Below are 26455 nucleotides of genomic sequence, written 5' to 3' on the forward strand. Positions count from 1 at the left end.
CTGAGCCATCAGCCCAGAGCCTGACGCGGGGCTCGAACTCACGGACCGCGAGATCGTGACCTGGCTGAAGTCGGACACTTAACCGACTGCGCCACCCAGGCGCCCCTTTTTTATTTTTATTTTTTTTTTAATTTTTTTTTTAAAGAACACTGTTAATAATCTATTATCTACCACACATTGTTTTAGGAGTTTTATTTACATAAATTCTGTTACTTGAATCTCACAATATACCAATAAGGTAATAATTATTACTCCTGGTTTATCAATAAAGAAACTAAGGGTCTGAGAACATATATGGTGTTTTATATCTTACATTGTCTAGTATAGTAACTTACACCATGTAAATGTTCTATGTATTTTAACTCGTAAGTTATATTAATTTGTTCAGGTAAAATGTGTATTTCAGATCCATGTGAGATTTTGAATAAGATACATGTACATTTATTAATTATAAAAAAAACTGAGCACCTACTGCATATAAAACTTGGCCCCTGACTTTAAGGCACATTCTAGTCTTGTAGGGTGCTTTGACGTATATAGAAGTAACCATAAGACAAGGAAGAAAGTTCTGTGTCCTGTCATGACTGTGGTTTTGCAACAAAGGTGGTTATTTCTCCTGGTTGGAAGAATTTTCTGTGACAGTGGATGGTCTTATACATTCATCAGTGGGGAGAAAAAGGGTATTCCAGAAGAAGGGATTATTTCAAGCACACAGCTGAACATAGGAAAGAGGACAGTTTACATGTGGCCAACTAATTATAGGCATAAATATAATAACCTGCTTCTCTGGATTTGTATGCTTTATGCCAATAATTTTTTACTGCAAAATTTGCTTTTAGATAGGCAGCATTTATTTACTCTCATATCCATGGATATTTATTCTCTTTGTTTGTTTTAAGTTTTCACTGTGAATTATAGTCCTACATTGATAAATTAAATTTTTGGGTATTTTTCAATGTTAAATGTAACCCTAAAACCTTATTATTAATGTCCATAATTCTCTTCATTTTTCATTACCACAATATTAAGGTTAATAAAACATGTGTGAATAAAAATTTATGTACAACTCATTTCATTGGAATTCTACATTGAACCCATAAAAAATACAATTTCTTAATTATTATTGCCAATAAGTTTTACTAATTCACACGCACAGTTTTACATATATCAAAATTATATCTTAACATAGTTTTCTATGTGCTATTTGTTTATCATCCTCCTTGCTGAGTGTTGCTTAAGGGTCCTACATGGAAGCTGCAGACATAAAGGTTAAACACTTGCAGTCAGATGGGTCTGGCCCCACTGCATGGCCTCAGGCAGGGTACTTAGCCTTAACTTTCTTAGCTGGGAAATGGACTACATACTTTTTTGCAAGTTTATCATGAGGTTTAAATAAGAGATTGTCTATGTAAGGTCTTTATCCATGTCTGGCGTAGAGTAGATGTGCAAGTGGAGATAGCTGGGATTTCATTCCAGGTCCTGTATACTCCAGAGCACATTAGCTGACCAGAACCTGGAATAAGATACACTAGTTGCTAACTTGGAAACATCCAGCCAACCAGTTAGATTTAAGGGAGGAGGCTTGTCAAATAACTATGCAGATCCCTGATATTATTACCTTTGGATTATTTTGTTATACTCAACTTGGAGAAGTTGAGTTTAATAGCATTATGATTAAAAAATCATTGAAAACACATATCACAGCATGAGAAAGTAGAAAATTCTAACTGTATAATGTTGCATTTATTTGAACAGGAGTGTAGGCACTTTTTTGAAACAGCCATACTTTATTATCTTACAGATAAATCCAAAGCAGATGGCAAAGTTGCTGTGGTAGCCAAGAAAAGGGTAAGATCATGTTTCATTATATAAAATATGCAGACTTCAAATTCCATTTGATTAAAGCTATTTTTAAAAGAAAATTGAATTAATATTTAAAAGCAAAATGACATATAATCAGTATTTTCTTCTAAATGTTAGTTGAGTGCATTTTTCCTTTTTTAGGTTAACACTAGAAATTTAATTTTTATGATTACTTATATCAGTGTTACAGACTTATGAGGAATTAGAATGATAGCAATATTTAAAGTTAACAAGTAAGTAATTGCTTTTATTTATAGTTCACATACAGGGGTGCCTGGGTGGCTCAGTCAGTTAAGTGTCTGACTTCAGCTCAGGTCATGATCTCACGGTTTGTAGGTTTGCGCCCCACGTCAGGCTCTGTGCTGACAGCTCACAGCCTGGAGCCTGCTTTGGGTTCTGTGTCTCCCTTTCTTTCTGCTTCTCCCCCACTCATGCTCTGTCTCTCTCTGTCTTTCAAAAATAAATAAATATTAAAAAAATTGTTTTTAAAAGTTGTATTTCACAAACATACTCTCCTATACTAAAATATTTTTTGTATACCATGTTATTGGAATGTGTGCAATCTCATGGAAGATTTAAATAATTAAAATTCACAGCTTAATATGGACTTTACCTTGAAGTTGAGAACAGTATCAGCCATTTGTATAAATCTAAACATAGAATCTTTGAATTAAATTTGTTTTTTTTTAATTTTTTAATGTTTATTTTTGAGAGAGAGAGAGAGAGAGAGAGAGAGAGAGAGAGATGGAGAGAGAGAGGGATGGAGTGCAAGCAGAGGAGGGACAGAGAGAGTGACAGAGACACAGAATCTGAAGCAGGCTCTAGGCTCTGAGTTGTCTGCACAGAGCCCAAGGCAGGGCTGGAACTCACGAACTGTGAGATCATGACCTGAGCTGAAGTTGGACACTTAACCAACTGAACCACCCTGGCACCCCTAAAGTTTGTGAAGTCAAGAGCATTTTAAAAGAATTCTAACACATCAATTTGTATATGCAGGGAGATGTTTAACTCTGCCTATTGTCAAAACTTGATTGGGATAGGATGAACCTTTGACATTCTCCTCAAGTGACAGTATTCTTAACAGGACACTACTGAAAAAAGAGAAAGAGCCAATTCTTAAAACAAATTCTTTTAGACAAATAATATATTGGTGTCATAAAAAGAACTGTGATTGAAAGGAAAGCCTATCCCTGTAGTATTTCCTGGGTTGAATGGTGGTGTTGGTGCAGGGTGGACCCAAGAAAGGTTGAGTGTAACCTGGAAGAACAGAAAAGATGTTGGACACAAACCTATAGATGAACAGGCAAGGGAGTAAGTGTTGTTTTTATATTCTGAGTATGTACATAGGTCATGGGCCTTTTTAAAATCAACTCTTTTGCTTTTTGACTTGTAAAAGTAGTCTGTACTTTTCACTGGCTAAATAATGTTGCTGCACCTTTGCAGAGAGGAAGTCAATATCATAGAAGACAAGGTTGCCTTTTAAAAAAGAAAGAAGGGGTGCCTGGGTGGCTCAGTCGGTTGAGCGTCCAACTCTTGATTTTGACGCAGGACGATCTCAGTTTGTGGAATTGAGCCCTACGTCGAGCTCTGTGCTGACAACACAGAGTCTACTTGGGATTCTCTCTCTCCCTTTCTCTCTGCCCCTCCCCTGCCTGCACGGGAGTGCGCTCGCTCTCTCTCTCTCTCTCTCTCTCTCTCTCTCTCTCAAATACATAAGCGTTTAAAAACAAACAAGAGGCAATAGGACTTGTGTGTATGTCTGAAGATTTAGACAGGAATTTTTGAGATAGGATTATTAATGTGGGTAGAATTGTTTATTTTAGTCTCAGCTAAAGGATATTTAGAATAAAAAATGATAAGGATAATAACTAACATTTTTATATACTGTTTTATTTTTACCAGTGATTCTCAGTGAAAGCTATACTACTGTCTTTAGGACAGTGCTATTTAAAGTGTGGTCCATGGACCAGAGCTGGTCTGCAAACTATTTATTATTGGTCTGCAATGAGACAAAAGCCAAAAATGAGAGGAACCATTTAGAAACTTGTATAGTAATTCCACAGGGTCATTTTTTCTGCTGAATGTAATGATAAAATAGAACTTATATTTTATATTTGTTTTCTATTTCACTTTTTTCCTAGTAACTTGTTTCTGTTTTTAATTTTGTATAGAAGTATAGATCTTAGGCAAATTAGGGACAAAACGTCCTTTAACACAGATAATTTGAGAGACATCTCCCTATGAGATATGTTAGGAATTTGTAGAAGTGTCTTGGGTTATAGTAATTTGGGGAATACAGGGCATTTTGTTGGGCAAAGGTTAAGGAAACTAGATATCTTGCAATGCATGGAACAGAACTATTTCACAAAAACTGTCTAACATTTGGCATGATTTTTGAATGTGCTGCTAGACTCAGCAAACTACAGAGATACCATTGACCCTTGAACAACAGGTTTGGGGCACTGACCACTATAGTCAGAAACCCATGTATAACTTCTGACTCCCCCAAAACTTAACTACTAATAGCCTATTGCCAACTGAAGGCCTTACTAAAAATGTAAATAATCGATTAATACAGATTTCTGTATGTTATATGTAATATATACTATATTCTTACAATACATTAAGCTAGAGAAAACAAAATGTTAAAATCATAAGGAAGAGAATCTACATTTACAATACTGTATTGTTAAGAAACTGCATGCAAGTGCAGGCTTTTTATGGAGTGGAATAAACACATTGTTCTTGAAATTATTGAATAATTTACTTATCTCTATTCAACATATTGTAATGTATTTAAGTATATATTTAGCTGTAAGAATAGAAGTGCAGTTACTGAGAAATCATGGAAAACATTTATAAATCTGTAATAGGAAATTTGAGATGACTTTTAACAGTCTTAAAATCAAACATTACTAAACACAGATACATGAAATGTATTGATCTCTTTGTATTTCAAAAAAATAAACATTTAGAAATATTTCATAGTATTGCTACCCTTTCCATTTGTAAACACTTTACAGTAGTGATAAGAAATCTATGTTTAAATATTTACATATTGAGATTATTTGGGAAGAAGGCATAGCAGACATTATCATCATCATCTTACAAAGGAGATCATTTATAGTTAGAGAAGTTAAGGAATTTGCCGTACTCCCACAGTGCTCCTTAGATAATTTTACTTAATCTTAGTTTTTCTTAGTTCTTATTAAAGTTTAGCAAGCTAGTCCTATTAGAGTTTGAGTGTTAATTTCAACTAATATGGTAGCTTTTATTTTTTTATACATTTGGATCTATGGATATCAAAGACAGTATTTTTTTTAAAGATAGAACTGTTTTGGGGAGCCTGGGTGGCTCAGTTGGTTAAGCAACTGACTTCGGCTCAGGTCATGATCTCGCAATTCGTGGGTTGGAGCCCTGTGTCAGGCTCTGTGCTGACAGCTCAGAGCCTGGAGCCTGCTTCCGATTCTGTGTCTCCCTCTCTCTGTTCCTCCCCTGCTTGTTCTCCCTCTCTGCCTCTCAAAAATAAATAAAGGTTAAAAAAAAATTTAAAGATAGAACTGTTTTATGTAAAACACTATAGGTGGACAAAAGAAAGTTGCTGGTGTGAAAGCAAAAGATGATGATGATGATGATGATGATGATGATGATGATGATGATGATGATATGTGGGGCACCTGGGTGGCTCAGTCAGTTAAGCGTTCAGCTCAGGTCCTGATCTCGCATTCATGCATTTGAGCCCCGGGTCGGGCTCTGTGCTGACAGCTCAGGGCCTGGAGCCTGCTTCAGATTCTGTATCTGCTTCTCTCTCTGCCCCTCCCCTGCTCGTGCTCTGTCTTTCTCTCAAAATTAAATAAATAAAAATTTTAAAAAATAACAGTATGATGTATTAAGTGCCTACAAAGGCCAGGGATACACATACATTACTTCATTTGATTCAACAACAATTATGTGAGGTAATCATTGTTGTCTATGGTTAATGAATAAAGAAAATAGGCATAGGGATATTCACCACTGCAAAAATTACATTACAAAGATGAATGATAAAAACAAGTAAGGTAGTTTTCTGTACAGCCCCTTACCCTGGGTTGCAAGTCTTAATAGTCTATTTTCTTTATTTATATAAACAGAGGTATATATGTACATGTATAAATGCTTTGTGATTGTCTTGTTTTTACAACAATGAGATCGTATTATATATATTATTCTACAGATTTAACTACTTAAGCAGATACAGATCTGTTTTTAGCCTTCTACATAGCATACCATAACAGATATATCAGTTTTAATCAGTGAGCTCTATATTGATGAATGTTTGGGAGTTTTTCAAGTTGCTGTTGTGGTTTGATACTGCTACATGCAATGCTTTAATAAACATCTTTATGCATATATTTTAAAATAATGATGCCATTATTTTTATAGGATAAATTCCCCAAATGGGCTTGATAGATTAAAGCTAACCACAGTGTCACTTGCCTCCCTTGAATCATGAAATGACCTTGAGGAATAAGTTGTCAAAGTTAGGTGTTGGCCTGTGCTGAGTTGTAGTGGCAGTCTCTACAACCTGTTTGAACCAAGGTATAAGAATGTTCCCACCTTGAATACTGTTCCTAAGTGCCTATTAGGAAAGTGCTTCTTGGGTCAAGTATGAGAGCTCTATCTGCAAGCCTCTGCCATTCCCATAGGCCCCTTCTTTTAGCTCTTCAGCCACATGTTAAGATAGAGGTGAGTAGTAAAGGTGCCCACACCTTTTCACCTGACCACTGCTCTGCCCAATGGCAGCAGTCTGAATGGAAAAGAATTAGAGTAAGTCTCACCTACCTCTGAGTTCCGCTTGCAAAAAAAAAAGAAGGGGAAGATCTGGATTGTCTCCTAAGTCCCTTCCTGCTCTAATATTCCATGAAATATTTATAACAGCTCAGTAAATACTTTCAGAATGTCAAAGGACTTGTGCAGACCAGAGTAAATATCTGGGTCACTTGGCCCAAGAAATAAATAAAAGAATAAAAATAGTAGTGTATGGGGAAGATAGGTGGAGTAGCTGATGGTGTTGCCTGTTACAGTTCTGCGAGATGTTTGAATATAAAAAACAAAGATTCAGGAAACACTACAGTGTGGTAGAAGGAGTAGGAACTTATGAATGAACCAGATCTGCTTTCAAGGGCTAGTTCTGCTACTTAGTTGTGTGACCTTAGGCAAGTTAACATCTTTGTGCCTCATTGGATTAATCTCTGATTTGGGAACAATAAGAATTACCTTGTATGGTTGTTATAAAGGTTAACATGAAAAGCAATTAGAACAGCATAGAGTTTGCTACATTTTGTAGGTACTTGTTTAATAAATGCCTAGTACTTCTCTAATTTCTTCTTAGAAATAGGAAGGATTTAAGAATATTTAAAATTTTCAGACTTATAATAGCATCATAGTCTATTAGATAGTTAAGATTATGTAAAAGTCTTTGTTTTAAGGAAGTCCAACATTTTAATCATAATATAATTTTTTTCGAAGTAATATAATAACATTGTATTTGGAGAACAGAATTTTTAAATCATCCAAAATCCAACCCCTCAATTATAATTTTTAATTAATTTTATGCATTTGTTTACAGTTATTTCTATATGCATATGTTTATTTGCATGGCTTTAATCATTGAGTAATGTACCAATATTGTTTTCATTTATGCATTATATCACAAATCTTTTTCATGTTGTTTTACCATTCTTATTACTTTTAAGAGTTTTTTTGTTTTGTTTTGTTTTGTTTTTAATTAAAGAAGTAGCATTGTGAAAAAAACAAAAAACAGGGGCACCTGGGTGGCTTAGTCACTTAAGCGTCCGACTTCAGCTCAGGTCATGATCTTATGTTTCACGGTTTCAAGCCCTGCTTTGGGCTCTGTACTGACAGCTCAGAGCCTGGAGCCTGCTTCAGATTCTGTGTCTCCTTTTCTTTATGTCGCTCGCTCCCCCACTCAAGCGCTGTCTCTCCCTCAAAAATAAATAAGTATTTAAAAAATTTTTTTAAACACAAAAAATAGGTATAAACCCTTTCCCAGCTATAATTTCAATTTTAAAAGAAAAGCAACTGTTAATAGTTTTATATACTTTATGCATGTATAGATATAGGTATCATGTGCACAAATAAATGCTTATGAATAAATAAAATATGTATACATATATGTACTTTATTAACATAAATGAATTAAACTTTTTTCATTCAATAATATATTGGGGGGGCGCCTGGGGGGCTCCGTCGGTTAAGTGTCCAACTTTGGCTCAGGTCAGGATCTCACAGTTCATGGGTTAGGCTCTGTGCTGACATCTCAGAGCCTGGAGCCTGCTTTGGATTGTGTGTCTCCCTCTCTCTCTGCCCCTCCCCTGCTCACACTCTGTCTCCCTGTCTCAAAAATAAATAAATATTAAAATAATAATAATAATAATAATAATAATAATAATAATATATTTTGGACATCTTTTCAAGTCAGAGATTTACCAGGTCTTACCCAGTAGCATAGCATATAATTTTATGGAAATGTCTTCATGTAGAACACTCTCTTGGACATTTAGGTTGATTCTGAATTAGTAAAATTATAAACATCAACAACATCAGTTTATACAAACCTCTTTAAATGTTTCTGTAAATATTTCTACACTAGAAATTTCTAGAAGAGGGCTTGCTGTTTCAAAGAGTAGGCACATTTTAAATTTTGCCAAATTGTTAAACATCTCCCATCCAAAATATTCCCCAACGTTATTTTACCAATTACTGTCCTGTTATTAGTGTAAGAGAATATCGAGACTGCTTTAACATGCCAACTCTAGCCATTAACAGTCTTTTTTCTTTATAATTCGTTTTATTGTATTTTTATTATAAACTTATGTAATACATACTAGGGAAAAAATACCAAGGAATACAAAAGTGTTTAAAGTGGAAAGGATAAGTCATTTTCTTTCCGCTTGTTACTTCACCTCTAACATTTCAGGATTTCAAAATCTGGAAATAAGCATCCTTGTCCATTTTTGCACATTTGTGCACAAATTTCAACAGAATAATTCCTATAAGTGAAATTGCTTGGGTAAATGATGTGGGTGTTTAAAATCTGGTTATATATAAGGAAAGATTGAAATATTGTTACATATTGAAGGAAACAAAAGGCCATAACAACCAAACGTAATGTGTAATCCTAGTTGGATCCTGAAACCAAAAAAAGGACATCAATGGAAAAACTGATGAAATTTGAATTAGATCTTTATTTAGTTAAGAATTTTATAGCAGTGTTAATTTTTTGTTTTGATAATTGTACTATGATATGTGTAATGTTAACAACATTAGGGGAAGCAGGGTGAAGGATATATGGGAACTCTTTTGAGCTAATATGCAATTTTCTGCAATTCTAAAATTACTTCCAAATAAAAGTTAAAAATTCTAGTAAAGTACTGTCAAATTCTTTTCAAAACAGCTATATCTGAATATTCTTACCAATGCTTTTCTCACTCTCTTGCCAGCTTTAGATATCACCAATGTTTACATATTTGCCAATATTTAAAAGGTGAAAAACATGTCACTGTTACTTTCATTTGCTGTTACTTATTTTTTTTATTTTAATGAAGTTGAGCATTGTTTAATGTACTTATTGGACATTATATTTCTTCTGAAAACTGCCTATTTATACTCCCACCTGTTTCTTCCATAGGCTGGCGCCTCTCTCTCTCTCTCTCTCTCTCTCGATTTGTAGGTGCTCTCTTTAGTTATTGATCCTTAATACTTTGTTAATATGCTGCAAACAATTTTTTCAGTTTGCCTTTTAAGTTTTTCTCTAGTTCTCTTGCTGTGCTTATGTATAGTAAAACTTTTTCTTTGAGGACTTTAGAGCTTTTGTGACATGATTTAAAAGACCGCCCTTTATTAAAATATGTTATGATTCATTTCATCTTTCTCCTATTGCAGTTGGTCACACTTTGATGCAAATCTCTGTCAATATTGCTTCCTTTCCCACCACGTGTTTTGTTTCCTTCTGATAATTCCCAGTAGAAGGATCCCTAGGACAATAAATAGGAACATGTCAGGTTGTTCAGTCTCGCCAGCAGTGCATGCAAACACCACAGTCATCGACAGGTGTTATTACATAAAGATTTTGTTGCCAGGGTACATCATACTTTATTCTTTTAATTTGCATTTCTTTGACTTGAGGTAAATTGTGCCTGAGTTCTTAATATTTTCTTACAAATTTATATGAACATTTTATTTATTTTTTATTTTTTAATTTTTTTAAATTTTTTTTTTTATTTTTGAGACAGAGAGAGACAGAGCATGAGCAGGGGAGGGGAAGAGAGAGAGGGAGACACAGAATCTGAAGCAGGCTCCAGGCTCCGAGCTGTCAGCACGGAGCCTGACGTGGGGCTCGAACTCACAGACTGTAAGATCATGACCTGAGCTGAAGTCAGACACTTAACCGACTGAGCCACCCAGGCACCCCTAGATGAACATTTTATATACTAGTAATGAAAATATTAATTTTTTGTCATAGTTTCAATATATGCTTGCTTTTCTGTCATTTTTTTTCCTGGAAATACAGAAGTATTTGTATGTGGTGTGCTCACATCTACATTTCTGAGATTTTTTATTTATTACTTAGCATAGACTTCATAGATACTAATGCAGTAGAGTGAGTACGGAAGAGGACATCTAGAGGTAGACTGTCAAGGTATCCTGGCTCTGTCACCTTCTAGCAGTGTGGTCTTAAGTTAGCTGCTTACCTCTAAGCTCTCAGTCTCCTCCTGGTAAGTGGGAAGAATGGAAGTATTGCAAAGTGAGACTGCTCTGACAATTTGTGTAAAGCTCAAAGCACAGTGCTATGTCCTTTATGCATTTCATAGCTTTATGCATTTTCCTATTATTATGGGAATATGGATTTATTTTTATATGAGATGTGAGAATAGGGTGTAAAAATTTTACACAAGTTGCTAATGATGGCGTTCTGGACATGCTACCCCCAAATATGGCATCTTGGTATATTGAGTATTTCAAGCGGAAGGAATTTGTGAAATGGCAGGTGCGGGAAGGATTTTCTGACTTTCCCTGGAGCAGGTTATAAGAGCCTCGTGTGAGATGTCATCCCTAGACTCGAAGAAAAGGAGCATTCTTGCCTCTGAAGACAAAGGGAGCCCAAGAGGAATCTGAGGGAATAAGCCTTACTGCTTCCCACAGTTTACTGCAATTAGCTTCTACCCTTTCCTGTCCTGTCACATATTCCCATGACCTTCCACTCTTCAAGCGTAGCATAAAAACTCTCAGGTTTAACTGCTTCTTTGGGTCTTCATGTTCTTAATGAAGGCTCCTAGGTCACATAAAACTTAAATTAGATAAATCCGTATGCTTTTCTCTTGTTAATCTATTTTTTTGTTACAGGGGCCCCAACTGAGAACTTAGAAAGATAGAGGAAAAAGCCATTTTTCCTCCCCTATACTGCTAGTTATTCCAATACCATTCATTTAATTTTTTTTAAGTTTATTTATTTTGAGGGAGTCAGAGACAGTATGAGTGGGGAAGGGGTAGAGAGAGAGGGAGAGAGAGAATCCCAAGAAGGCTCCATAATGTCATCGCAGGGCCTGACACATGGCTTGAACTCACGAAACCATGAGATCATGTACTGAGCCAAAACCAGGAGTTGGATGCTTAACCTGAGCCACCCAGGTGTCCCTCCGATACCATTTATTGACTAACAAGTAATCTTTCCCTTCTTTACTGTTTTGAATCTTCTTTATAATGTATAATATATCTTCTTCATAAAGTAACACATGACATTTAACATGTCAAAATACCTATTTCTATATCTATTCATCTATCTGGTCTCTGTATTTTAAGTTTATTTATTTAGTTTTGAGAGAGAGAGAGAGAGAGAGAGAACATGCACACACTAGCACAGGCAGGGAAGGGGCAGAGAGAGAGGAAGAGAGAGCATCCCAAGCAGGCTCTGCATTGTCAGCACAGAGCCCAAGGCAGGGTTTGAAATCACCAGCCATGAGATCATGACCTGAGCCATGATCAAGAGTCAAATCCTCAACCAACTGAGCCACCCAGGTGCCCCAATCTATCTGGTCTTAAAACAGATTTCAAATTGCTTTAATTATTGTTTATCTTTAATGTGTGAATTCGTGATCCTTCATGACTAATTTTTCAAAAATTGTTTTCCTGGTTTTTGTCTGTTTACTTTTTCAGATTGTATTGTGTCTGTGTATACGTGTGTGTATGTATGTATATTTCTGTTTTCTGTATATTATGATGTATTGCCATTTAAAAAGACCTTTCTAGTGGGCGAAGGACTGCCCCTTTTAGGTAGCAAAGGGTACATCTTTCATAGGCAAACCAACCAGTCCCAAACCCATATCCCTCAACCACCTTCTTACCAAACTCTGAAACATGAAGCCATTATTTCCATTGCCCTAAATCATCCCAGAATCAAGTACTAGGCAACTGGAGACCATTCCCATAGGCCAGAGCCCTCCAGAATTATTCAAACTAGCCAATCCTGAACAGTTCACCCTACCCTATCTTGCCTTTCCTTTAGCAGCCCCAATAAAGGCACAATTTAATTTTTTTTTTTTTTTTAGCATTTATTTTTGAGACAGAGAGAGACAAAGCATGAATGGGGGAGGGCCAGAGAGAGGGAGACACAGAATCTGAAACAGGCTCCAGGCTCTGAGCTGTCAGCACAGAGCCCGACGCGGGGCTCAAACTCACGGACCGCGAGATCATGACCTGGGCCAAAGTCGGCTGCTTAACTGACTGAGCCACCCAGGTGCCCCAATAAAGGCACAATTTAAATAGCTTCAACTACACACAAATGAACTTTAGAGTTATTTAGTGAAGTCCCAAGAAGAATTCTGTTGAGATGATGATTGGCATTGTAGAAAATCTCTGTATTAATTTAGGGAAAAAGTACATGTTTATAATGTACTAAATAAAAGCATGCAGAAACATAACTGTCTATTCATTTCTCTTTAGTTTTTTTTTTAGTGTAAAATTTTATATATTTCTAATTAAGGCTATCTCAGATATTGTTACTAATTGGAAAAGGATCTCTTTGTCATTTGGCTTTCTAATTTGGCTTATATACAGAGATTATAATGTGCATGTATGGGTATCTTTTTTTCCTAACACTTTGCTTTTATTAATGCCAAGACTTGTAACACTTTGAAAGACAAAATTAGTGATCACTCTCTTGATTTATACATTTCTGTATGAGGAAATTAGGCTATTATATTTTCTGATGAAAAAAATATTTTCCCCTAAAATTATTGCAAAAATTCTTTATACTAAAGCAGGAAATTTTCATTAGCCCAGTTTCAGTATAAGTTGCTTATATTTTATGACTAGATGTCTAAATATTTGTGTTAATTAATAAGCTTGCTGTTAATATGGAATTCATGTACTGCAACTCACTTGATTCACTAGCTTTATATGCATCTTTCCCCAAAGATAAATATTATAATAGATCCTTACTGCTGGCTTCTAGCCCCAGGCAGAGAGAAATCTCTGAAAAGAATAGTAAGCAGAAGAACCCCTTGGGAAGAGTCACAGTCAGAATTCAAAACTCATTTGGTTTCCTTTTGGATTCTTTGTGGGTGTCGTTCACCTTTCCGTAGATAGGCCAGTGTTCCCCAAACTTGAATCATTCAGGTATTCTATCACCATTTTGCCATTTTCTGTATTGTTAGTTACTACAGTTTTCTTCATTTGACTTACATTTTTCTTAATTTTTGATTGAGGTAAAATTTAAACACAATGGAAGATCTTAAGTGTAGAGTTTCATGAGTTTTTAAGTGTATACAATCCTGTAACTACCATCCCTGATCAAAATAGAGAATATAGGGGCACCTGGGTGGCTCAGTCTGCTGAGGGTCAGACTTCCGGCTCAGGTCATGACCTCCCGGTTTGTGAGCTCAAGCCCCACATCCAGCTCCCTGCTGTCCTTGCAGAGCCCACTTCTATCCTCTGTCCCCCTCTCCTGCCCCTCCCCTGCCTGCGCTCCCTCCCAAAATCAATATATTTTTTAAAAAAGAGGAATATATTTTTATCACCCCAAAACATTTCCTAATCTAAATTTTAAAATGTAATTGTACTATTTTGTTGTGCATTTGCATTTTTCAAATACATATAAATATATATTAATGTAGAAAATCATCCATTTATCACTTTAAATTATCTTTTTATATTAATTCCAATTATCCTGTACCACTATAAAGCAGTGTTGTGAAATAGACTTCCAGGGAAGTGATTTTTTTTTTTTAAGATTTTATTTTTAAGTAATCTCTATTCCCAACATGGGACTCAAACTCACAACTCTGAAATCAAGAGTTTTATGGTCCCCCGATTGAGCCAGCCAGGTGCCCCTGGTTTTTAACAAGATACTCTTTAGTAAATTAATAACTAAAATGCTTAGTTTGTAAGATTTCCCTCTTTATCTTGAATTACAATCTATGGGAGTTCTATAGGTAACTATTAGCAGTAAAATACTAAAATTAGAAAATGGATTGATCTTGGATATCCAGAGCTTTTTTTTTTTTTTTAATTTGAGAGCAAGAGAGAGTGCACCAGTTGGGGAGAGTGGCAGAGGGGGAGGGAGGGAGGGAGAGAGAGAAAGAGAGAGAGAGAGGGAGAGGGAGGGAGAGAGGATCCTAGGCAGGCATCCACACCCATCTCAATGTGGGGCTCAATCCCATGACCCTAGGATCGTGACCTGAGCCAAAATCAAGAGTTGGACCCTCAAAGAACTGAGCCACCCAGACGCTCCCCAGAGGTTTTTATATACCACTTATGAGAGCAAACAAAGATCCCTTGACTCAGAGTACCTGTTTTCTGATGTGAATGATTATATTTGCTCCTTAAATTTTTGAACAAAGTTTACTTTGGGACTTAAATATTTGCCTAACTCTTTCTTTGCTTTGACTTTCAGTCCATGGATCTGACTTTAGCCAAATTTGTCTCCTTGTCATTCTAATAAGATGGTCAGTGGGAGTTGGGGGATAGGGGGAAAATGTGCCTTATCTTCCCTGGAGATGAAGCAACAGTGTCCTAGTGTGAAGGTCATGCATGCTATTCTCCAAGTTCATGGGGCTTGCTTGCTGTGGAAGATGTGTTGGCTAGCAGCTGGCTATTCAAGGCATCTTTACCATCTCAGGGCTGTTGGGCTGCCTGTTGTTGTTGGGGTTGTAGTTCTCAGGGGTGCTGTAGAAGGTGCAAGTGGAGAGGAATATTGGTGATGCCTTCTTAAACCAGTAATTTTTCCAGTGCAGTGATTATCTGAGAAAATTCAAGGTTTGTTATGCAGATGTGGTACTTGGTAAACAGAAATTTATGTTTATCAATAATTTTCTCTCTTTTAAGAATTGTTTTTGTCCCAATTACTGAAAACAAACAAAAAGTATCATTTTTGAATGTTGACACTAAAATAATAGAAGTGTTGAACAGAATAGTTTTTGCTTCTGTATACATAATACCCATTTAAACATTCACTCAAAATATTAATTCACTTGGAATTTGAGTTCTTACATACTTAAAAAAATTCAAAACTTTTCAACTATTACTCTCTCTGTTTTCTACTCTATATTTTAATGTTGAGCCAGAAGGCAATAGAGATAATTCTACAAAATGTGATTGCTCTTTTGTTAAGAACAAAAATCTCTTCATGTTGAGTCCTGGTTATCACATGAAGTTTCTAGGTATTGTCCTTTTTGTTATTTGGAACTAAAGGTTATGTTATGCAGCTTTCTTCCACTTATTTTGCTGATTATATTCATTACAAGTATTATCTTTTCTTTCTGATTCAGAGACCCATCGGTCACTTCTCCAACATCAACCTATATACAAGATGAATCTGTTTTTCTTCTAAGGCTTGGAATATGTCTCATCCACCATCACCTTCCTTATCCCATTCCATTAAAACCAAAAACAATGTTAGTAATAAATAGAGAGTGGTTATTGATTTAATGTATAATAGGAATTTGAATAATGAGTTTGTATTTTATAGACTGTAGGTATTGCACTAGATATTAAATGATCTTTCTATGCCTAATAGCAATAACTACTGTTTTTCTATTTGCAAAGGGAAAGAGTTATCATTGGAAAAAATAAAATGTCAGTGAAAATTAGGAGAATTTACTCATAACGTATTAGAATTTATCTGTAATTTCAAATTTATAAACATTTGGCTTCTTCCAACAAGCCTTCCAACTTTTCATTTATATTAGACAATGCAACCCTCTTGCCTTCTTGAAGACCTATAAATTATTACCTTTTAATCCCTTAAAATTATGACTTTGAAATGATATTTATCTTTCTTTTTGCTTGTGTATAATACCTTCACTTTGATCCCAAAATAATTTGCTGTATCATGAAATACATATATTAGGCACACATCTTAAATCTGTATGCCCCCTACATAGTGGGGACATACATAGTCATACAGATTAAAGGGAGATATATCCTCCATGCCCTCCCATGAATGTAAGTGCAAGAATGTCTTCCATTTCAACTTCTGAAATCCTCAGAGAGTTGATTTAAAGACTTGGATCTAGACAAAATTTCTTAAAGAATATTTTTTTTAAATTATGCTCTTGCGTAGAGTCTATGTATTCCAACATAGAAGAGAGATCATCTTCTTTTGCACAATGCTGAGGATAAAGGCTCAGAAGATTTGACAGTGTCCATGGGTCAAAGAATCAGGCTGGTTATCTTTACCACTCAAGCTGATGGAGCAAAGAAACAGATAATGAAGCTCTCAATGTTCATTCTTTTATCCAGAACAAAGGTGTAATATGGGTACTATAACCATTGGATGCTCTCACGCATCAGCTTTTTTAGCATTTAATTGAAATGCAGGCATACCTCATTTCATTGCATTTTTTTCTATTGCACATCACAGACGTTGTATTTTTTAACAAATTGAAGATTTGTGGCAACCTTGCATTGAGTAAGTCTATTGGCGCCAATTTGCCAACAGCATTTGTTCTCTGCCTGTCTCTGTGTCACATTTCAGTAATCCTTGCAATATTTAAACTTTTTCATTATTATTATATTTGTGACACTGATCTGTGTTCAGTGACCTTTGATGTTACTATTGTAATTGTTTTGGGGTGTCAGAAATGATGCCTGTGTAAGACAGTAAACTTAATTGGTAAACGCATTCTGACTGCTCCAATGACCATCCATTACCCTCTTTGTCTACCATCCCTGTCCTTGGGCCTCCCTATTCCCTGAAACGCACAGTATTGAAATTAGGCCAGTTAATAGCCCTATCGTGGCCTCTCAGTGTTCAAGTGAAAGGTAGAATTACATGTCTCTCACCTTAAATCCAAAGTTACAAATGATTCAGCTTAATGAGAAAGGCCTGTCAAAAGCTGAGACAGGCCGAAGGTTTGGCCTCTTATACCAAACAGCCAAGTTGTGAATGCAAAGGAAGAGTTTTTGAAGGAAATCAAAAATGCTACTCTAGTGAACACATGAATGATAAGAAAATAAAACAGTCTTATTGCTGATATGTAGAAAGTTTAGTGCTCTGGATAGAAGATCAAACCAATCATAACATTCCCTTAAGCCAAAGCCTAATCCAGGCCCTGTCTTCAATTCTACAAAGGCTGGAGAGGTGAGGAAGCTATAGAGGAAACAGTTGAAACTAGCAGAGATTGGTTCATAAGGTTGAAGGAAAGAAGGTATCTTTATAACATAAAATTGCAAGGTAAAGCAGTAAGTGCTGATGTAGAAGCCATAGCAAGTTATCTAGAAGATCTAGCTAGCATAATTTATGAAGGTGGCTCCATTAGGCAACTGATTTTTGCTGTACTGTAGATGAAATAGCCTTATATATAGTGGAAGAAGATGCCATCTAGGACTTTCATAGCTGGAGAGAGGTCAGTGCCTGGCTTCAGACCTTCAAAGGGTAGGCTGACTCTCTTCTTAGGGGCTATTGTACCTGGTGGCTTTCAGTTGAAGCCAATGTTCACTTACCAGTCTAAAAATTCTAGGGCCCTTAAGAATTATGCTAAATTATCTGCTCTGCCTGTGCTCTATAAATGGAACAGCAAAGCCTGGATGACAGCACATCTATTTACAATATGTTTTACTGAATATTTGAAGCCCACTGTTGAGACCTACTGCTCAGAAAAAATGATTCCTTTTAAAATATTACTGCTCATTGACAATGAATATAGTCACCCAAGAGCTATAATGGAGATGTACGATGACAGTAATGTTGATTTCATGCCTGCTAATTCAACATCCGTTCTGTAGCCCATGGGTCAAGGAGTAATTTCAACTTTCAAGTCTTATTATTTAAGATATGCATTTCAAAAGGCTATTGTTGCCATAGAGGGTGATTCCTCTGATGGATCTGGGCAAAGTAAATTGAAAACCTTTTGGGAAAGATTTACCATTCTAAATGTCATTAAGAACATTTGTGATTTATGGGAAGAGGTCAAAATATCAACATTAACAGGAGTTTGGAAGAAGTTGATTATAATACTCATGGGTGACACTGAGTTATTCAAGACCTCACTGGGGAAAGTCACTGCAGATATAGTGGAAATAGCAAAAGAACTAGAATTAGAAGTGGAGCCTGAAGGTGGGACTGAATTGCTGTAATCTCATGATAAAACTTGAACAATTGAGGAGTTGCTTGTTATGGATGAGAAGAGAAACTGGTTTCTTGAGATGGAATCTACTCCTGGCATAGATGCTGTGAAGATTGTTGAAATGATGACAAAGGATTTAGAATAGTACATAAATGTAGCTGATAAAGCAGTGGCAGGGTTTGAGAGGATTGACTCCAATTTTGAAAGTTCTGTTATGGGTAAAATGCTGTCAAACAGCATCACATGCTACAGAGAAATTGTTTGTGAAAGGAAGAGTCAATTGATGTGGCAAACTTCATTGTTGCCTTATTTTAAGAAATTGCCACAGCCATCTCAGCCTTCAACAGTCACTACTGTGATCAGTCTGCAGCCGTCAACATCGAGGCAAGACCCTCCACCAGGAAAAAGATTAGGTTTCACTGAAAAGTCAGGTGGTGATTAGCATTTTTTAGCAATAAAGTGTTTTTTTAATGTTTATTTATTTTGAGAGGGGGTAGCATGCATGTGCGCATGCAAGTGGGAGAGGGGCAGAGAGAGAGAGAGAGAGAGAGAATCCCAAGAAGTCACCCTGTCAGCGCAGACCCCTATGTGGGACTCGCTCATGAACTGTCAGATCATTATCCAAAACCAAGTCGGGTGCTTAAGAGACACCCAGGTGTCCCTAAAGTGTATTTTAATTAAGGTATGTACATTGTTTTCATAGGCATAATGTTCTTGTATGCTTAATAGACTACAGTATAGTGTAAATATTTTTATATGCACTGGGAAACCAAAAAAATTAATTTGACTCACTTTATTGCAATATTCACTTCGTTGCGGTGGTCTAGAACTGAACCTATAATATCTTCAAGGTAGGCCTGTATGTCAATTCTGGGAAGTCTTCCTTAGAGACTCTATGTTATCCTAACATTCCTCTTGCTTTAGGAAAAACTATGTGCAAATAGGAATTGTTTGCAACTGACTTGGATTCTTAGAATATCAAAATAGAGATGAAATAATCTAATTTACTGGTACCATTTAATCAGATAAACAACTGTGACATAAGTGCTGTTTTTCATGGGGGTCTTTGAGTCTCTAGACACCCTGTTTTTATTGGCTTTTAGTATTCTTAATCTCTTTATAGATATAATTGAAATCTTTCCTATTTTTTTAAAAACCATAGTGAATTTGTGTCTTATATCCCTGCTATAGATAGTCAAAAACTATTAAAAAAATTAAGTCCAAGACTTTAAAAATTGTCAGTGAAGTAGCTAGTCATAGAGTTTCTTGAAGTATGCTGTTACTTGTATCCTCAGCCAGGATTGGGAGGTGTTAATAGAAAGTCTTTCATGCCTTCTATTTAAGGTGGTCTAGTGGTCAACTTCTATTTTTAGGGAAAATATTCTCCTGTGTCTCAGCTCACTGCTTGAGTACACACTCCAGTGTTTTCTCTGCTAAGCCCCTCAAAGCAGAGAAATCCTCAGTACTTTAGTGAGAACTTAGACATGGCTAAAGATAGTGCAGGGGACAGCAAGATATTTATAAATCATATTGCCAAGGACTGATCTCTGATATTGTCCAAATCTTGCAGGAATACTGAACTCTAGTGAGAGTGACTGGACTGGAGCATATGGTAATTGACTGACATTTATGTAAGAAGCATTAGATTTGTATTCTATTAAAATCGTGTTTAAAATAGAGCCAGAAAATGATTATTTAACTTTCCCCCTTTTCAAAGAAGGTTGAAAAACAATCATTATCTAGGTCCGAAGACTTAACTTTATTATTTGTACTCTCCAGATACTCAGATTAAGTAATAACCACCACTTACAATGCTGCATAAAACTGGTTTTCATCCTTATTCCAAGCATACTTTCCCAGTAGATTTTCCAAAGGGAAATGAGAATATTGGCATTTCCTTCTATATGATAACTTTTGACAAGGAGTTTGTGTACATTATTCAAGGCACAGATTCATGTTTGGAAATTCTGTCAAAGTAAGCATCTCTTTAGTGATCATTGACTGATAATTACTCTCAATGGAAGGTTACAAAACATATTTATGTCTTCTATGAGCATAAAATGCTGAATCAAAATTTTATGTCCTCAGATTTAACACAGCTAACAAACTTGTTCTTCTTAAAAATAAAATGATTTTCATTTAGATGAATAGTGATTTAAGGAAATGGACAATGTCAAGTCACTTTATGAAGATTATATAAATCTGATGTAAACACAATTCCTATGGATTATCTGATCTTGGCAATTAGAGGCACTTCTATCACTTGCAATTCAAGCCAGTAATCCTAATTATCATTATATATATGTACACACACACACACACACACACACACACACGTTTTTTCGCAGTAAATGGCATTTGCCCTCTTTATAATCAATGACAATATATAACATATTTGTATGGATGGGTGTGGGCTAGATAGACTAATGCCTGAAAAACTCCAGTTTGCATACAAGTCTTCTGAATAGCTTATTTAAATATGGATTTCTGGACCCCACAGTAGGCCTAGGATGGACATAAGAATTTGCATGTCTATGGGGCGCCTGGGTGGCGCAGTCGGTTAAGCGTCTGACTTCAGCCAGGTCACGATCTCGCGGTCCGTGAGTTCGAGCCCCGCGTCAGGCTCTGGGCTGATGGCTCAGAGCCTGGAGCCTGTTTCCGATTCTGTGTCTCCCTCTCTCTCTGCCCCTCCCCCGTTCATGCTCTGTCTCTCTCTGTCCCAAAAATAAATAAACGTTGAAAAAAAAATTAAAAAAAAAAAAAGAATTTGCATGTCTAACAAACTCTCAGTTGTTGCTGATTCTCACTTGGTGGTCCTGACTCTGAATAGCCTGGGGCTCGACGACATAGGAGAATCAGCAGTGTAACACAGGAAGAGAAGTGGAAGGGGTGGAATAGATAAAGATTATAGTATCTACTTGTGGGTGAATAGCAGCCCCCAAAAGTACCAGGAACCTCAGAATGTGACCTTATTTGGAATAAGGATCATTGCCGATGTAATTAAGGTAAGGATTTTTATATGAAATTATCCTGAATTAGGTGGATCCTAACCCAATGAAATTGTCCTTAAGGGTCTGTCCAGGGGCACCTGGGTGGCTCAGTCAGTTATGCATCTGACTGTTGATTTCAGTTCAAGTCATGATCTCCTGATTCGTGGGATCAAACTCCATATTGGGCTCTGTGCTGACAGTGTGGAGCTTGGTTGGGATTCTCTACCTCTCTCTCTCTGCCCCTCCCCTCCTCATTCTCTCTCTCTCTCTCTCTCTCTCTCTCTCAAAATAAATAAACATCTTTTTTTTCAAACACACACACACAAGAGTCTGTCCATAAGAGACATACTTCTATCCTACAGCCCTATAACAAAATCAATTTCTGATGCTTTACCAAGTTCATGGTAATTTGTTATGGCAACCTTGGGGAACGAATGGACCATAAGTCCAACCATGCCAAAGTGCTAATAAGTTCCATTTGTCATATGCTTTAAGGAAAAAGGATAGAATTCTGACACTAATCCAGTGGAGTAGTCTAATAGGTTAAACAAACAATGATCAAACGTAGACTAATTGTTGAGTACTGTTAGATACTTTCTGGCATGGTATTTAATTTCATCTTACCCCTAAATGCTCTGAGGTAGTTATTTATTTATTTATTTATTTATTTATTTAAGCAGTAGTTGTAAAAGAATATCCTGAAATGCAGAATAGCCATTTAGTTGGAAAATATTTGTTAAGTGTTGACTTCATACCAGGCTCTTGCTAGATATTCCAGTGGTCAGTGATTTACCAAGAGTGATACAGGTAATTAGTACCAGGGATTAAATTCAAATCATGATCCTGTCATTCCAAATTTAGTGTTCTTCTCCATCACGTCATATTTTATCAAAGCCCTGGAGCAGGAAAGTACAGGACATTTGGTGATACTGACTAGTTCATTTTGGCTGCTGTGGAATATTTAACAAAGTAGGAAGGAATTTATTATCTCTAACAGAAATCTTCCTGATTTATGGTAGCTATTTAACAGTATTTCTTTCTATTAATACCTATGAAATAGTTTGTACTTTGTTACCTTAATCTTATTTCCCCTTGTAGCAACGCTTTCACTTTAAACTCAAATATGCACATAATTTAAGCTGATCCTTAATAATGAGTTAAAAATAATAGCTGTACATTGTCTTTATAGAGATGTAGATCAATGATTTAGACAATCTAGTTCCATATACCTTTTTACCTTATTTACTTTCATATATATATAAAACAAATGGTGGAAAAAATATTTGAATATTAACTTGAGGTTGAAGATCACAAAAAAACACCTATTTTTTTGGCATCATAATAATATGAATTCCCTGAGTGTTTTTTTACAAACTTCCCTTGAATGATTATTAAGGTATTTAAGCTATTTAATAATGTTTTGAGAGTTATTAAATTCAACCTTCATCTCATTATAGTTAATGCGTTTGAACATAGCAATATGAGTGGCACTCTGCTAGCTGCTAAACATTTAGTATGTTAGAAAAAAAAAATCCCACCCTTGCAGTGTGGATACTTAATTCAAGATCAGTAAAATTAAGATCAGTGTAACTATGAAAGATTTAGACAAAATGGGCTGAGACACTGCTCACTTTAGCAGGTAAAAGTGAAAAGACAAATAAAAGAAGGTAACAAACATAGAGGTGAAAGTGGCATTGAGGTTCTGTCTTAGGAAATGAGGGTGAATCGTACGAATTCGTTAAAAGCCTAAATCGACAAACAGGACAGTTCAGAATGGACGGGAACACTGACACTGTATTCTCCTTGTGATATTTGTGTTTATTGTATCTCTGTCTGAACACTTACTCATTCATTTGTTCCACGAACACTTTATCTGCACCTATGGCATGCAGGGTATGGCATGGAGACAAATGTACTACCAAGTGAGAAGCTAAGTCACATATACCAGTAACTAAAATATGAGACAAGAACTCTGACCTAAATGACATAGATCATAACTCTTATCACAGAAAGGTTTATGGGACAGTATAAATTCTTCTACATCTATGAATTGATTACAAATTTTATTCACTTATCTTTTGGGGTTTGATTTCTTAATGTATTTTAGTCAGTGAGTATGGCTCTAAAACAGCGGTTACTATTTTTGAGGCTTCCTTTGTGACCTAGGAGGTGGTCAAATTTGTAAATGTTTCAAGCTTGAAAACAATATGTATTCTTTAATTATTCAGTGCCAGTTTCTATATGTGTTTATTAGATTCAACTTATTATTTGTATTGTTGAATTCTCCTGTTTCTTTGCTAATTTTTTTGCTTTATAAGTTTTTTATGGGAAGTAAATAAAAATATCCCATTTTAACTGTAAATTTATCAGTTTCTACTTGTAATTCTTTTCTGTTTTGCTTTATGTATTTTAAGGCTAAGATTTTATGTATAGACAGGTCAGAACTGTTATACTTTCTAGGTGGATTGTTTCTTTTTGCATTAGGTAATAGCTTTTTTTAATCTCGGATTATGCTTTCTTCTAACAGTAATATTGCTACATTGGGTTCCTTTTGCTAGTCATTGATATATTCTATCTCTTTACTTTCCATTTTTCCATGTCACCAAGTTTTTGAAAAAATTATACCTTTATTGAGATGTAATTTAGTCACTCTTTTTAAGTATACAATTCAGTGGTTTTTAGTATAATCACAGTTTTGCAGCCAAGACCACTTTATAATTTTAGAACATTTTTTCATCACCCTAAAAGAAAACCTCATACCCATTGGCAGTCACTGCCCATTTCCCACCTTTTCCTAGTCCCTGGAAACTACTAATCTTTCTCTGTCTCTATGGATTTGCCTATTTATGGACATTTTGGATAAATGGAATCCTACAACATGTGGTCTTTGGTTCTGACGTTTTTCACTTTTCGCTGAGCAAAATGGTTTCAAGATTCACCCATGTTTAGTATTTTTCAGTATAATTAGTCATTGTTTTTAAAGGTTAAATAATATTCCATTGTATGGATAGATCACATATCATCTCTCCATTGATAGTTGTTTCTACTTTTTGACTATTATGAATAATTATGTTGTGAACATTTATATACATTTTCTTGTATGGACATAATAGTTTTGTTTCTTTTGGGTACATACCTAGGAATGGAATTGCTGAATCACATAGCACTTCTACATTTAGCATCTTGAAGAACTATCAAGTTATATTCCAGGGTGGCTCCACCATTTCACCTTCCCTTCAACAATGTAGGGAGGTTCCAATTTCTCCACATCCTTCATCTCATCTTTGCTTAGACATTAAAATCCCAAGCCCTTTGGCCTTATCCTGGTATACACTTTTGGTAGGCCTTCACCATGTCAGTTCCTATCTATAGTTTTGCATTCCACATGTTTCTGGCATCTGAATAGTTCTTTCTTTTTTAAAGGTCATGTATGTATAAAAATGTAAAGATTGTTTTACTTTGTATTATTATGTGTCTGTGAAGTGAGAAAGGGAAGTAGATATGGGAGATGCGAATTCATATTGGATTAGTCTACCATTCCTGGAAGTTGAGAAGATTGGTGTAATTGTAGTGACTATGAGGTGGTTGACTTAGAGTTATAGGTGTGGTTGAGACCTACAGGTCAGAGTTTTTCTTCTGGACTAAATTACTTGGGCCATTTGGACTCATTATCTTAACTGAACTCATCTAGTCTCATTTGAACTAATTCATCCTTTTGTTGTTATTTTATAGATGCAAGTTTCCAGAAACACTACTGGCAAAAAGAAACCAAAATTTAGAAGAAGGATAAGGTATGGGTTTTTTTTTTTTTAATTGAAAAGTATTGCGATGAAATTGAAGTGTATGTAATAGATTTAATTATTATGACATTTACCCCTGATTCTTGATTTTTTTTCTCTAGGGAAGCATTAAAATTTTCTAAAAGAATTAAGGTGATAAGTAATAGTCTTAGAAGTATGGAGAAAGCTTTATGTTTATATAAATATGTTGAACCAGAACAGTGTAAGATTAATATCATGTGAGCAACCGTATGAGAAGCAGGTGTTTAGTTTAAAATAGTGCAAACCAGAAACAGGCCTTTATAATGAATTGATAAGCCACCAATGACAAGTTTTAGTGTTTATCACTGAACCAACCATACAGTTTATTTTTTTGATGAATGATAATTAGTGCTGTATTAAGAGTAGTCCTGCTCAAAGACAAATACTGGCTCTGATATGATAGTCCTCCTCTTATTCTTTGTCCTTTTTCAGAGGATGAGTAATTACCTTTTTTTAAAAAGACTTACTGCCTTATCTTAGTTATATTTCACAGTAACCTCATCAAATAGGTAGGGGGTATGTTATAATCATCTCTATTTAAAAGATGAAAACTTTATGACTTAGAGAAATTAAGTGGCTTTCTCAAGATCTTATGGTTAGAGAAAATACATTTGAACAAATGTTTTCTAACTCTAAATCAGTGACACAGGTAGTGGAAAAAGCATGGATTTTGCAGTCTGAAAGAATTTAGCCCTGTCATGTTCAACCATTACCTACATTGTCAAATTTCTCAATTTTGCAGAGCCTCAGTTTCTTTATAAAATGAGAGCAGCAATTAGTAGGTTTTCAGGGCGAGAATTACATAAAAAAGCCTATGTAAGGTACTTGGTAGATCATTAGTGCTTTTCACCTAGTGAGGGCTCAGATCAATATTATTCCCCTTTGGTTTTTCACTGCATCATGCTGCCTTACTGTATTAAAAAAACCAAGGAAAATTACCTCAAGATAAAGAAATACATTCATAATTTACAATGATCAATGAATATACATAAATGGCCATTTAAATATATGTGATTAATCTTTTGAAACTAATTCTGTCAAATCCTTTTTCTAGGAAACCTATTTTAAAATACTCTTTCGAAAATGTTTGTTCAGATGACGCCATGTCAAAGGAAAATGTGGGTATGTGAAGGCCTGTCCTGCTTCTGGTTCTTAT

The 26455-nt window shown here is 35.6% G+C and overlaps 1 protein-coding gene across 8 annotated transcripts in view; it reads left to right on the plus strand.

Annotated features, from left to right (window-relative positions):
- Positions 1-26455, plus strand: part of ZCWPW2 (zinc finger CW-type and PWWP domain containing 2) — a 150196-nt gene that overhangs the window by 101847 nt on the left and 21894 nt on the right. For all 8 annotated transcript variants that reach the window (XM_045037728.1, XR_006585594.1, XR_006585590.1 and 5 more), the window contains 3 exons: positions 1802-1848; positions 25211-25269; positions 26354-26421. In XM_045037728.1, coding sequence (XP_044893663.1) covers positions 1802-1848; positions 25211-25269; positions 26354-26421 — 174 coding nt within the window. The remainder of the gene's footprint in view (positions 1-1801; positions 1849-25210; positions 25270-26353; positions 26422-26455) is intronic.

This window comes from Felis catus, chromosome C2, assembly GCF_018350175.1.
Source record: "Felis catus isolate Fca126 chromosome C2, F.catus_Fca126_mat1.0, whole genome shotgun sequence".
Lineage (NCBI taxonomy): Eukaryota > Metazoa > Chordata > Mammalia > Carnivora > Felidae > Felis > Felis catus.